General features: G+C 39.0%; 1 protein-coding gene across 1 annotated transcript in view; it reads right to left on the minus strand.

The window, feature by feature from the left end:
- The window catches only part of LOC147683311 (E3 ubiquitin-protein ligase ARIH2-like), a 163,241-nt gene extending 148,569 nt beyond the window's left edge, over positions 1-14,672 (minus strand). The window contains exon 1 of the mRNA XM_086943766.1: positions 14,517-14,672. Within this exon, the coding sequence (XP_086799892.1) occupies positions 14,517-14,589 (73 nt within the window). The 5' untranslated portion in view covers positions 14,590-14,672. The remainder of the gene's footprint in view (positions 1-14,516) is intronic.
- Positions 14,673-15,365: the final 693 nt, after the last annotated feature.

Raw genomic sequence — 15,365 nt, forward strand, 5'->3', positions numbered from 1 at the left:
TTGCCTGCTTTATTGGATTCACATAATTTGGTATTTTTTTGTGTTTTCAGCCATATCCCCTGTCTTTCACTGACTGTCTTATTGTATTCATATATTTTATTCATTATCTCATTCAGGAAGAGGGTATCTCTAGTGATTATATGTCTCGTCTCTAGTGTAGCAATTTCATGTTCTAAACGTACAAGGTTGCTGTTTGAGTCTCTGTTCATAGCCCTCTTATTTTTATGATCTCGCCTCTGATGGTGCATTTAAGAGCTTCCCAACGTGTACGGTCAGACGTTTCGCCCTCTTTATTGGACATAAGGTATTCCTGTATTGCCTTTTCGATGGCTTGGCTATGGGTGCTTTTTCGAGCACTGCCTAATTAAGTCTCCAAAGATTTGCTCTCTTTATATTATTTACCAAGGTTAATGATAATGTGATACATGCATGATCCAAGATCACTCTTGGTTCAATCGAGGATTCCTCAATGCTAGTGGAAGCGTTCCCAGAGATGAGTATATAATCGATGCATGAGTAGGTGTTGTGCGGTGTCGAAAAGAAAGTGTAGTCTCCTCCTGTGGGGTATTGTAGTCTCCACAAGTCTATCAAATTAAAACGTGAACATAGATTGAGAAGGGTTTTGTGAGAGCTGTTGGGACGGAAAGGACAGCGGGAGTCCCTGTCTAGTGTCGGGTCCAGAGGTAAGTTGAAATCGCAAGCCATTATGTGTAATGCATTACCAGGGATCCCGCAAATATGTTCACACAATTCATTCCAAAAGTCCGGGTCGTCCTTGTTGGGGGCATATATGTTAATGACATAAAATTCTTCATTGTCTTTTGATAGTTTTGTGGAGATCCATCTCCCTTTAGTATCGGAAGTACTATTTACTATGTCAATATTAAATTTCTTTGCTATTAAGATCAGAACATCATTCTTTTTCCCTAGTGCGTCAGAACCCACAACATTGCTGTATGATCTGTTTCTAAGTGAATTGAGTTGCGGTGAGTCGATTTCGTCTCCTGGAGTAAATAAACGTCTCCTTTTTGTTTATGAAGGTAATCAAGTATCTTCCTCCGTTTAACCGGATGGTTTATGCCTTTTACGTTTAGTGAGGTAATTTTAAGACTATTGTGTGTGCCAAGCAAAGCACTATATACAGAAAAGAAACTGTTGGGAATAGTACGTTGCATTTTGACAGTGTTCATTCAGCCAGTACCAAATGTGCCATACACATTTTGGAGAATTGATCCGGGTTCGTAGAAATTGTAGTGATGACATACAATTTGAAAACAAGCGCAAGGATCCTTGCAACACCTTATAAATAGGGGCTATAGGGATCAAGATCTAAACCAAGCATCGAGATGGGTTAGATGTGTTAAGAGAACAGACACACTCAAAGTAAAAACCAATTAGGCGGTCCCTAATAAAGAACGCTTGGCATTCATCACTACACATTCACAGCTGAATCAAGATCTTTTGAAAATATTACACAGACATTGGAAAATTCTTAAGGGAGCTCCAGGTGTAGGTTCCCTGCTGTGTGATGAACCTATAATATAGCCTTAGAGCCCACCGTAGCAGGCTATACCGGCTATTAAAGGCCCGCTGCCGTGTTGAAGACCCAAGCCGAAGGCGAGGGACTTTAAAAAAGCAGCAGGACTTTAATTGCCGGTACAGCCCTGCTACGAAGGGCTATAAGGCTATTAGAACATTCTGCCACTAGAGGGCAGAATGTTCTAACAAATAAAACAAAGCCTTCAGGGAGAGCGAGGGGATTGAAATCCCCTCAGGCTCCCTGAAGCCTTTGTTCACAGCCAGAGCTGTGAACAAAGAAACATTGTAATGTTGGAGCTCCGGGCTTATACCAGCCATTATAAGCCCAGAGCACTCCATTGTTTTCAATGGAGCTACCAACATTTCAATGTTCTAATAACTTATAAAAGATCTGGAACCTTGAAGGAGGCATTATGTCCAAGCTATACGGCGATCAGACCTGTCGACGTTGGTATATGGCTCAGACATTCAAGGGGCTTTTTTATCTGTGGAAATTGCAATGTGTGCCACATGCGCATGAAAAAAACCTTGTGCTTTGCATGCAATAGCAGATACACATATGAGGTGAAACAATTTATGAATTGTAAATCCACATATGTGATTTAGGTAATTGTGTGCAACTGTTCAAAAATATATGTTGGCAGCACAGTGAGGCAATTACGTGTGTGTATCCAAGAACATCGAAGAGCCTGTTCAAGGAATGACAATACTAATGCCCTTGGAGCACTTATCAGTAACTCTGGCATCCCATAAGTCAACTACAAGTTTCATGCGATTAATTATATCCCACCCGATAGGAGGGGGGAACAGTGATTTACGCCTGAGACAGCTGGAGGCATTTTGGATATGTAAATTAATGGCAGTGACATCTGGGCTAAACTCGGACAATGAAATGCATTATCTGCCTTGCTGAGTACCTCGTACTGATATGACTCAAACATGCCAAACAAGTATTGTGGAAATTTAGGTAGACTGTAACTTGTTTATACTAACCATGTATTTGTGTATGTTCACTGGAGTCTATTTGTTATTGAGGATGATCTGCTTACCCTTCTGTTAGATTAAGCAACATTCCCAAACCTGTCTGTTACATTCATGATTTGGAAAATGAGTTTGGCAGTATTTCCCCTTTTGCCTCCTTCATTATGCATTGCACATATGTTCTGGTTCTAAACTATTATGTCTATCAAGAGATGATCAAAAGCAAATCAGGACCTAATCTATATATACACCGATGTGGTATTGTAGTAAAAAGAGTTAACTATGTAGCAGTATGAAGTTTATTGTCACATATGTTGTAATGTGTAATCATAATCTGATTTTGATATCACGAATTCTGTGGAAATGAAGTATTTATTGTCATAACCACAACCAGATTTTTAAAAATATTTTGGAATATTCCTTTTAGTACTCACACAGTGGTGGTCTTACTTTTTTCTATGTCTCCTACTATCGATCAATTTTAAATAGACAGTGCTTTATATAGTGATATGGCCATGTTAGTAAGTTTGTGTAAACTTTGGGATAAAATGACCTAGAACCCGCTAAATAGAGTATCTGGGCATGCGTCTCTGGCAGCAAGGGAGTATAGGCTATCGGAAAACTACACCCAAAATAAATACTGTGTACGGAATTCTGTTGTGCACGAGCTAACTCGAGATTTGCTTGGATGCCCCATAAGAAGGGGAGGCTCCAATATCTTGGTTAATGAACGGCATAGTAACGGTAGAGACGGTGATATGAGTAGTATATATGATATAGTATGGTGCAATGTGGAATTAGTATCGACTGACACTGCACTGTGCATGAAATCAATCACGAGTTATGAATAAACCATTTGAATTGACAAAATGTATTATTTTATTTTAAATTAGTATTTTAAGGAGTTTCAGTTGAGGCGGTCTTGGCATAATGTTTTGATAACTACAATCTTTACATGTGACGCGCTAGAGGACACTAGGACTTGTGATGTTGGTCATGGGAAAATGCAATAAAGTTGCATTGACACAAATTGCTGTCTGTTATTGAATGCGAACAATAAAGTTTTCAGAGTGGGAATATCTTCAGGATCACGTATATTACCTGATTACGTAGTGATGAAGAACCACATGGTTGGCTTAACCCCTTCCATGCTGATGACGGCCCCCAGCCATCATGCATCACGGTGCTCGTATGCTGATGACGGCTGGGGGCCGTCATGAACCCGCCCACTCTTTAAAACGGCCGCACAGGCGCAGAATCGCGCCCGCGCCCAAGGGGTTAAAGAGCCATGTGATTTGTGACATTTTTCCTTAAGTCTTTCAGTTCGGCGGTGGGTTGAAAAATACTGCGTCTTCCGAGAAGTGTCTATGGAGTGACTTATATCGAAATAGAAAAAGGAAGTGAATACCCTAATTACATATTGTTGTTGGCAGGAGGAGCACACACGATAATTGCGCTAGTATGCTGTCTGATGTGGTTAAGCTTTAAGCTCAGGCGAGGCCATGTTGTACTGGTGCTAGCTTATATGACCACGCTAGCTAACTAGAAATGGACATGAGAGCGCTGTAGTTACGGCGGGTTATTTTCATTTTATTTTATTTTTCTTTATTCTATTTTTCTTTATTCTATTTTTCACTTTTCCTTATCAAGCCCTGAACCGCTTACATTCTATTAATATTGATGCTGTGGCGGTTTTTACTGCAAATGGGGATTCGAATTGATGCCCAGTGGGTGTTCTTATAATATGGACATAGCTGAGTATGTGTGCAGCGTAAGTATGGAAAATAATACATTAATTAGGAATATTGTCATGGTATGATGGTCTGTCCCAAACGGTTGGGGATATGTCTTGAAATAGTTGAGATGGTGTAATATGGGCATACTGGTGTAATGGTGGGATTTTTTCAACCATTTTGATATGCAGGTTATGGTAACAGTTGACAATCAGCAACATTTTTACATCTTTACATTATACTTACTTTTTTACAGCCATAGATGCCTCATCTATCATAGTGAGCACTTGACAGTCTGTTTGAATATAAAGACCATGAACTGGATTTGACCCCGTATCCTGGAATTCAACATCATAATTTTGAGGTAATGATAGTCGTGCCTGTTTCGAAAATAAATTATTGCCAGTTGAGCCTCTCTACTGATTTAGGCTGTGATAGTGATATTGGTTGTATTTTACTGTAGCAATTGTGGATTTTATGAAAATTTGGGTACAAACCAAAGCATGTGGCTGGGATGGATTTCATGTGTGGAACGAAACTTAATTAATTTGAAGGGAATGTATAGTGATGCTTCCTCAAGGATAAGAATTGATCGCAAAGTTACTGTATGGACTTAGGCCATATCACTGACATTAGGTGTGATTTTTTCTTGTAGCAATTTTGGACGTTGTAACAATCTGGGTACATTCCCGATAACCTTCTAGATTGGAGTGCTTTGACTACTGGTGAGGATTACTCCGAGTTGTGGTTTCTGATTTCATTGTTGGATACCAGTGAGTGTACAACATCCGTATGCATGTCTGTGTCCATCTTTTTTATCTTTTTTTATTAACACCTAATTCGTGTGTAATAATTTTTGATCTTTATTAGATGGTTTGAATTGAGGTTCTTGTATGACACTGGTTTCCTTTTTGGGCTTTTACCTTGAATGTTTTCAAGAATTCACTGGGTGTTTGTGTACTCTCTCTTTTTTTTCCGGCTCTTGACACTTATAGACAATTATGAGTATTGCATCTATGTAGGAGTATGTTACAGTACTAAATGGCATACTCAAAAATCACTGTCAAAAAATACTACATGGAGAAAGGAATTCCACTTTTGGTAACAATGAGAATCATGGCATATTTCAAAAAAATCCTTTATGTTAATGTCTATGACGGTTGTATATCTGGTTACCAATTGATTATATGACTGTACTTACATTATGCTTGCAGCCCTGAGGAAGCCCTATTCAGGGCGAAACAGGTTGGCTGCATTTAGGCTGCATTATCTCACCGCCTTACGACGTGTGTGGTTCGAGTATCCATTAAAGAATTAGAAATGACATCACTGAAGAGTCCGGATTGATTCTCTTGTTTTGCATTTGTGCATCTTAAACAATTATGTTGCCTCTCTGTGCTTTTTGTTAAATATCAAACCATTCCTTCCACAACTTGATTTCAAGCATGTGGTCCAAGCGCTTGACTATGACTATGGCTCCTCTAAGGGCATCACTGAACGCTGCGGCTAGACTTGTTACAGGTACCAAACTAAATGTACATATATCTCCATTCCTAAAATCTCTCAAATGGTTGCCCTTCAAAGCTTGAATCCAGTTAAAGACTGTGGTTCTGGCACACAAAGCCCTTCACTTCAAAACCTCCAGGTATCTAGAGCAAAAGCTTGAATTATCCTGTGGTGGTAGAGCCTCAAGAAGCGCTAACACTTTCCTCCTGAAACCGCAAATCTTTAGCAAAAAGAAAACGTGCCACCGAGCCTTCTCCGGCGCCACTCCAAAGCATTGGAACTATCTGCCACTGAAGTACGAAGAACCTCCTCAATGACTGACTTCAAACTGGAAGTCAAAAAATTCCTAATGAACAAATTCCTACCTTAATGTGGCTAGGCTCACCTGCTCAAAGCCATTGCCCCTACAACCACTTGACCAACATTGGATATTGCTCTTCTTTACTGCATAATATTTCCCCCCATAGTCCGATATTTACTTGTTTATTTTTTTACTCCCCTTGGACCCATTCATAGTGCAATTATACGAATATTCTTGTTTCTACTCGTACCTGATGTTTGTTACTGCATGTATTACCTTCCTTCCATCCTTTTGTAAAGCGCTCTGATATCCTTCGGGATCTTGTTCACGCTATATAAAACTTTATAAATAAATGAAATAATTAAATAATTAAATATGGGCCTCTTCCACCATGGATCTTTTTGTGCCATGGAGGTTAGAATCTTCTATGGAGGACGCACAATTAACTGAGGTAGATAACTCCAGCACAACAATGGATCCTTCACCAAATGCATCAGAAAAATCTAACATGAAGAGGTTAAAAAAGGATCCTCCTCCGCCCCCTAAGCCAGCTTCTCCAGTTTCAATGGATCTGTTGCTACAAGAGATAAGAGCCCTTAGGCCCTTTACGGAGCAGACCAATTGCAAACTACAAATCCTTTCAGACAACTGGATGCAACTAGACACAAGACTCACGACAGTAGAACACAACGTTTCTTCCCCCAACAGCACTACTAAGAGTGTCCGTTTCTTGCATTCTCAAGTTTCTACCCTCCAGAAGCAGATCGAGGTCCAAGAAAAAATCACAAAAGAAGGAACAACTTGCGGATTTTTGGTCTGGTGGAAAGGGCCGAAGGTACAGACTCCATTACATTCTTCAAATCCTTCCTCCCTAAAATTCTACACATGCCAGAAGACACTGTATTGAATATACAACGTGCCCACAGATTGGGACGAGCCTCTGCTAGTACTTCACCTACACAAAGACCAAGTCCTTCTTTATTTTCTAGAATATACGGATTTGCTAAAGGTATTGGCAGCAGCCAAAGCTATTCAACTGATCACGTGGTCCTGTCCTACACCATTTTTTGCGCAAGATTACTCAAAAGCCACGGCAACCAGACGTAAAGCCTTTCTTAACTTGAGATCAGATCTTCTCTCCATGGGTGCCAGATATGGCCTCTTACATCCATGTGTTTTTAAAGTCAACTAAAACAATAGAACAACGACTTATGAGGATCCAGTCGTTTAAAGAGTTTCATTAATTCGCATAAGACGGATTCCACGGTATCTTCAGGATTCTCTTGATCGCATTTCACATGAACTATTGTACTGCATATCTAAGATGTTGATATCCTTTTCTCTGTAGACTCTACAAAGTTAGTCCTAGGTACATGTAGACAGTTCATCCTTAACAGTATGCAGTTTATTTGTTCCCTTTGATGCTGTTCAGATGGTTTTGAATTCCTATCTACATGTTCTTGTTGTTTCTAAGTTCACGGCTATTTTTCTGTACTAAGTTGCATTTCATGTTCTTGCTTCTCAGCTATGTTTAATCGTCAAGAGGTCTTCCCCGGGTCCTGCCGAACCTATCCTAGACATCTGTCTGCTCGATGTGGTTCCACCCACCCCCCCATTCATACTTCCCCTTTGTAGGTATGTTTTTTGTTTTGCCTTTAGTTCTTTGTGTCGTTATATCTTCGTTTCCCAATATGCCTTGTATTCTCTTATTATTTGTTTATTTGGTGTCTTCAATGCTCTTATGTTTTCCTATGTGTTTGACTTTACCTCTATACTTATTATTGCATGTCCAAATTTCACCATCTCTCCATTTCTCCATTTCTTATTTACTATACTTATCTTCTCTTTAATTGCCATGCTTTGCTCACTTTTCTGGTTCCGATTTAATCTTTGGCTTTGGCTATTTGATTTATATGTTTTTCTTTAATTTGACATCGATTCAGTCTTTTACTTCCTTCTTTTCTCCTTTCTCATCCTATATTGCTGTTACAATGAATTTGACTTTTGCTTCATTTTTCTAAATCAAGTTGTTTTTAATAACTCATGTCATTAAAACTGATTACATGGAACGTTAGGGGATTAAATTCTCCCATCAAAAGGCAAAGAGTCCCAACCCACTTAGCCAAATTAGATGCTGACATCTTATTTTTACAAGAAACTCACCTCTCGGATGTTGAATCACTAAAATTAAAACAAGTTTGGGTGGGAGAAATGTTCTTTTCCCCAGGTGATGGCAAGCATAATGGAATAATGATACTATGCCGCAAATCCCTTTCATTCTCACTCATATTCCAAGAACCAGACGCTGATGGCAGATGGCTGAATGTTAGATTGTCCTTGAAGGGTGTTCCAGTCTCTCTTCTGAATGTTTATGCCACTACATGTGGTGAACCCTTTTTTTGGCACACATTTCCCAAGCAAATTACTCACTGCATGGAAGATAATTTTATTTTAGCTGGTGACTGTAATCAGATTTTTGACCCATTTATTGATAGAAACTCTAGGATTTCCTTTGTTTCTAATAAACCCCATAAGTCTTTTGTTCATACTATTACTCAACATAAGCTCTTTGATGCTTGGCGTCTTTGTAACCCGACCACTAGAGAGTATACTTTCTACTCCCCATCCCATCAAACCCAATTACGAACTGATTACATATTTGTCTCCCACAATATTTCGCAAACTCTTCCAAATGCAGAGATTGGTCCCATTCTATTATCAGATCATGCCCCTGTCTCAATTGGCCTAGACATCCTACCTAAACTTACAGGTCCTACTCTTAGATCCAAAGTTTACTGCTTCCGTTATTAACTTTTTGTTGAGTTTTATTTACATGAACCAGACCCAATCCATGCCCCTTTCAACTTTATGGAATGCATTCAAAGCTTCAGCAAGAGATTTCATAATCAGCTTTGTTACACAGAAGCGAAAAAAGGCCCACAACTACACCAAGGATCTCCCTCAGGATATTAAGAGACTGGAGAACTCTTATTTCACTTCACACTCGAAGGATTGTCTAACGGCTCATATAATGCCAAAATGCAATTCAATAAGAAGTCATAGGAGGATGCCTCATTATACTTGTTAAAATCTAGCGCAAAATTTTATGGGGGTAAAAATAAAAGTAGGGAAAATATTGGCAAATTACTTGAAAGTCAGACAAAATGAACTAAACATTGAATCTATTTACGATGAACAATCAGATTTAAAATTTAAGGATGCTGACATTTTAAATGAATTATCTCTCTTTTACAAATCATTATACACTTCTGAAAGACAGCCCATTGCTCATTTCTTATTGCACTTTTTCTCCAATATCGCAAAACCTCAACATACTCTTCCGGACTTATCCTCCATGAAATTAGATATAACGCAGCAAGAACTATTAAAAGCTCTTCAATACCTTAAAAAAGACAAGACACAGGGTCTGGATGGTTTCACTGTCGAATTTTATCTTCACTTCTCTAAACACGTAATGCCCAAATTATATTCTCTAATAAATTCCTTTAGTACATTAGGTTGCTCTCGGGTTACTTCTCAGAAGCACATATTTGCCTCATACCCAAAGAAGGTAAAGATTCTAAATACTGTAGGAATTATAGGCCTATATCCTTGGTGAACATCGATTACAAAATATTCTCCAAAGCGTTACCTTCACAATTATATTCATACCTACCAGCTCTGTTGGGGAAAGAACTATCTGGATTCATCAAAGGTTGATTCAAAACTGACAATACACGACTCCTTTTTAACGTTTTATCCAAGCCTTCCCATTTAAAACAATCCCTTGTAGCGATAGCACTGGATGTCGAAAAGGCGTTTGGTAGAGTCGAGTGGACTTATTTGTTTTACACCCTCAAGTGGTTTGCTTTGGCCCTAAATTCACATCCCTAATTTCTCTTCTTTACTCTAACCCACATGCGGCTGTTTGCGCCAATGGTTTCATTGCCCCATTCTTTGATGTAGGGAGAGGAGTGCGTCAAGGATGTCCTCTTTTCCCCTTTCTTTTTAATTTGGCTCTAGAACCTTTTCTCTCTAAATTATGTCAAAACCCTAATTTACATGACTTTCAAGCATTAAATTCTCACATAAAGTTTGCAGCCTATGCTGATGATATTTAGCTTTTTATGTCTAAACCAAGTGACTCAATTCCTGCCTTTTTGGCAGAAGTACAAGAATACTCTAATATCTCTGGTTACAAATTGAATAGCGATAAATGTGATATTTTACCTTTAACAAAATACACTTTTAAGTCAAATTTTAGTGCCTCCAATTTCACATGGAGCCCCAACTATATTAAGTATTTAGGTTTACAAGTTACTTCTTCAATTTCGGACACAGTAACATTATGCATGAAATATTTCAGACCTAACTTCCAAATGGCATCCCCTTTATCTATCCTGGTGGGGTCGGCAGGGCACTAACAAGATGATGCTGTCACCTACAGTCCTATATACTATTTCCAATATCCAAGTCCCTATTCCCACTACATTTTTAATCAGATTAATTCCGTCCCTGCTTCCTTTTTATGGAATAAAAATAAGTCCTGAATGTCTCAAATTAAATTAATTTGCCCTAAAATAGAAGGGGGAGTTAACTTTCCCGACTTTCCGGCGTATCAGAAAGCATTCCTTTTACGTCAAGCCTCTCTTTGGTTGCTTGATCCCACAGAAGATTTTCCTTTATGGACTACAATTGAGCGTCTTTTTTTGTCCCCCTTTTCCTTTTATGAATACGTTTCCTTCTCACGTAAACCACAGGCCTTATCCACTACCATCATTAAACTGACTTCTAAACTCCTGGAATCTATATCTCTCCCTACTCATAGTAATATGGATCCCTTCCTCAACTCAACAGTTTGGCACAACACAAACCTGCTTATTTGAAATAAACCATTCTATTGGAAATCTTGGTGACAAAAAAGATTAATATGGATCATCAACTATTCTCACAATCGGATTTTATACCTTTCTCCTCACTTAGTCAATTGTTTAATTTGCCCACCTAATTTATTCATAAATACAATCTACTTAAGAAAGCTGTGATGGATACACACACCTAATTATCTGATACATCTAATGCTTACACTATTTTAGACCCTCCCTCACAACTTCACACATTGTTAAAAACTGCACCCAAAGCTTCCACTATATACAGCTATTTACAGGGTAAACACATTGCCAGACAGAAATCCAAAATAGAAGAGACATGGGAGCAGGATTTTATGTCATCCTGGTCAGTGTCTCTATGGGACACCTTATGGACCAAGATACGTAAATCATCTAGAGCAGCTAACATAAAGCAAACATTGTTTTTTGTTTAGAACAGAGTTTTATTAACACCGAATGCTTTAAGCAAAAGATTCACGACTGTACCAGATGTTTGTTGGACTTGTACCTCTTCAAATGCTGATTTATTTCACATGTTATTCTCTTGTCCAATTGTACATAATTTCTGGAAACAAGTATGGTCCCAAATTAACCTGATTTTCGAAACTAAACTTCCTTTCTCCTTTACTCATGTTTTCCTGGGAAATCTCTTATCTCATCTATTACACTTAATGTTGAAATTAGTGATTTATCAGCGGTCGCATTTCAGCAGATCACCGTAAATTGGAAAGATTTCACAAAAATCTCTTACAGAGTATGGTGGTATGCTGTTTGCCATAATCACAGGTTGGACACTTCCTTTGTTTATCCTATACATATGGCAACGAAACGTCTGGATTTATGGTCACCTGTTACAACATACCTTGACGCCAGTGCCAGGCGCGGTGCGCAGCTACAACCTTCTCAACAAGAAGTTCAAAAGCCCACTAGAACCTCCTAGATGTTCCTAAAATATTTGATAATCTAATGCTTTCCATGATTAATCTTTTATTCTTTCTATTTTCATTCATGAGTCCGATTTATATAATTTAATTACAGCAATTTTGTTTGCAATGACATGCATTTATTATTGTAAACTATGTACTGACACCTTTATGTCTATATATAAAAAAATTCTGAACTAGAAAAAAAAAGGTTACTCTCATAATAAAAAGAAACTCACAAGCATAAATAGGGTATGGCTCCTTAAATATAGAACCAACTTACCTCCAATTATCATAATTAGTCCCTCACATTTCTAATCAACAGACTGATATGTACTTTGATCTCTGTTCAGCCTCTTGTCATAATTACTCTTACAACCCCTGTCGGTAGTATGCGGAGTGCTGGTCTTGCCTTATTAAAATGGAAAATCATCTATATATGAAACATACCATATTTCTCTCAGTCCAGCAATACCACTGTCTCCTTGGGTCCCTATTCCTTGACCTTCCACTTTGGGAATTTGATTTGCTCTGCAATGATAAGTTATTATTCTTATTATAATCAATATTTGACATGTATCAGACATGAATACAGTATGCAATACCCAAACACAACAAAGAGGTGACATGAAATATCAGCATTGTCAAAGGCAATAGGTCTTGGTTTGGCAGCCATCCTTTTTAATGCTTGTTTTTGTCATCGTGTTTGTGAAACGTTTATCTTGGGGTAAGCTACGAGGCCATTCCTTATTTATAACAAAAGCATGGTCTAACAGTGAAAATGGCTTTTAGATTCAAATAGCATGCATTGCCATGGTAGTCCCTGGCACAGAAGGGTACTTCTTTGTGTTCAGGTGTCATCCTTGTGAACGGGCAGAATGGTGTCACTGTGAAGTTAACCAATGGCTGAAGTGGGTTGGCTCATTGGCCTATAATGTATACTGTAGTTGGTGACGAAAAATATGAATGACACAACAGACCAATGGATGGAGAAGGGTGTCTGTAAACCCCTACAAGTTAGAATGCCAAATAAATATAAAGTTAGTAAAAGCCAAAGGATAGCTAATGTCAGACCTAAGCTAAAAATGGAAAAGTGTTTTTCTGAATAACAAACCGTTCTACAAACTGCTGAGGCCACAAGCACTAGAACATGGATGTTGCCTATACATACGTAGGCCAGAAAAGTAGTAGAACAGGGATCCACATGGATATAAATAGACCACATACATAATGAATCAACAAAAGCAACAATAGACAAAGCAAACCCCCGGGGCCCAATTCCATATCCAAAAATGTGATTTGGTTATGCTTATAAACAGTGGCGTTTCCTACAGGTAAGTGTGGTGGGGGTAAGTCAACAGACGCCATAATAGGGAAAATAAAATAAGTAAATAAATCTTACTATGTCATCTGTCGACTCCCTAACACCCCCCGACCCCCCAATGCGCTTACCTGCAGGTGCCGCAACTTCTTGTCAATAATGGCAAAGCAGTTGCTGATAACTGCTATTACCCCAAAAAGTTGCAAGTTGTAATCTGATGACATCACAGCTCTCAGTCAGTATCCCTTTGGTCCAGCACAATCGTGTACTGAACAGATTACTGTGATGTGCTTGATGAGAACCTCAATCTGTATCCATTCTCGCTTACAAGACCATAGAACAGGGCGCAAACATTTACAACCCACAAAGTCCATGAAATTATAAAGAAAGCCACCTTGGAAAGAATACAGGCTACAATAAATGCTAATGGAGTCACTAGCTGGGACAATTAACATTTGCAGAGGCACTATGAACTGAGATGGGGGATGTGGTAAAAGATGGGGTTTTAAAACTCACACAGGGGAGACAATCACAGGAAGCTCAAATGACACCCTTGGAAAAAATCACAGAGTACCCCTTGTTTTTTTAGCTGTGCATATGCTGTGTGGTGTTAATACTTCTGCCTCACACAAACCCATCAACAAGAACTTCAGACACTAGGGAAGTGTAAAATCCTCTAGACTATATACACAAACCCATGTCTGCATGGAAATGCCTGTAACAACAGGGAACACATGCACAGTAAAGGCAATGCATGTGCACGTGTTGCATATATAAAAATAGGACAAGATCACAGTAAATATTGGCACTTTCAATTACTTTTCTTAATGATTTGACAGTGCCAACTTAAACTGAGCAGCGTAATGTACATTTTAACTGTACAAACATGGTTTGTACCGACCGTAGCATGATAAAGCAGAGGGTTACTAAACGTGAATATCAAAACCTTTCATGTACTCTCTTATATTGTTGCCCACACAGACGACCAAGGCAATACTTGCAAACAGGTGGCAACCTCAATCTTGAAGGGACTATGCAGCTGTTCCAATGCCTTCTTCGAGTTTCTCGTTGCACAAATGGAGGTATCTGTGACTTTACATACACTTCATTGTTTTATTCGTCAGTGTCACTTTAAGCTGTACACATTTAGCAGTGGAATTTCCGGCAATAAACACACTGAAACCACGGAAACGTCACACATATGCAACTAAAAACTAAGCAGGAATACAGACTTCCCACTTTCACGGTAAACAAACAAATAATAAAAACGACCTTTCTGACAGGGATTTACAGTGAAAGCAGGTTTAAAACAACGGACCGTACCTGCAATGTCGTCTCTTCCTTGGACAAATTTAAACAGAGCCTTATCCACGACCCTGAGCGTCGATGTGGCCATTGAACCAAGAGGTTCGAGTCAAACTGACCCTGAAAAGCAGTGATTCTATCGATTTGACCTGTTTGAAGCTGGCAGTGCTCTGCAATCAGTTTGCATGCAGAAAGCTTCTCAGCAGTCAGTGGAAACTCCCTGTCTTTTTGGAAATTCTTGGAAGAGATCTGCACTTTCATTTTCAACCTGACTATCTATGTTTTCTCTGCCGTTTGAGAGAATGGGTCGGCTTCTTTTAAATGTATATCTGGAAATCACTTGCATTTTCTAGCTATTGGATGGTCGGACAATTATTTTTAACCCTAAAGTTGTCATCTTTAAAGACATGCATGCACTAAAGCATTGGAACTTGCATATATTTGCCCAGGGGCCACAAAGTATGGTCTGTGGTGTGACCGAGGGCCGCTTTGATGGCAGCAGTGTGGCGGTAGTGGGACTGGGTGGATCAATGATTGGTTAAGGAGGTCTAAAAAATGTTAAATCAATAGGCAAGCATTTATTTGCAGGGTAACTTAAGTTAAGTGGTGCAGGACACCACTGTAATTACTTCATAACTGCATTTAACCTGCAAATAAATTCTTGTCTGTTTATTTAAAAAAAATCTGAATATTAGTGCTCAGCAAGTAAAACGCAGCTCGTGCTGCTGTTCAAGGGGGGGGGGGGCAGGTAAAGGTCAAGAAGGCAGCAAGTGGCCCCCAGGCCTTACTTTGAGTATCACTGCACTAAACCAATAGGACTGGCGTGCATTTTGTGCCCTGACTGAAATGTTATAGAAAAAAGGACTG

This window comes from Lissotriton vulgaris, chromosome 11, assembly GCF_964263255.1.
Source record: "Lissotriton vulgaris chromosome 11, aLisVul1.2, whole genome shotgun sequence".
NCBI lineage: Eukaryota > Metazoa > Chordata > Amphibia > Caudata > Salamandridae > Lissotriton > Lissotriton vulgaris.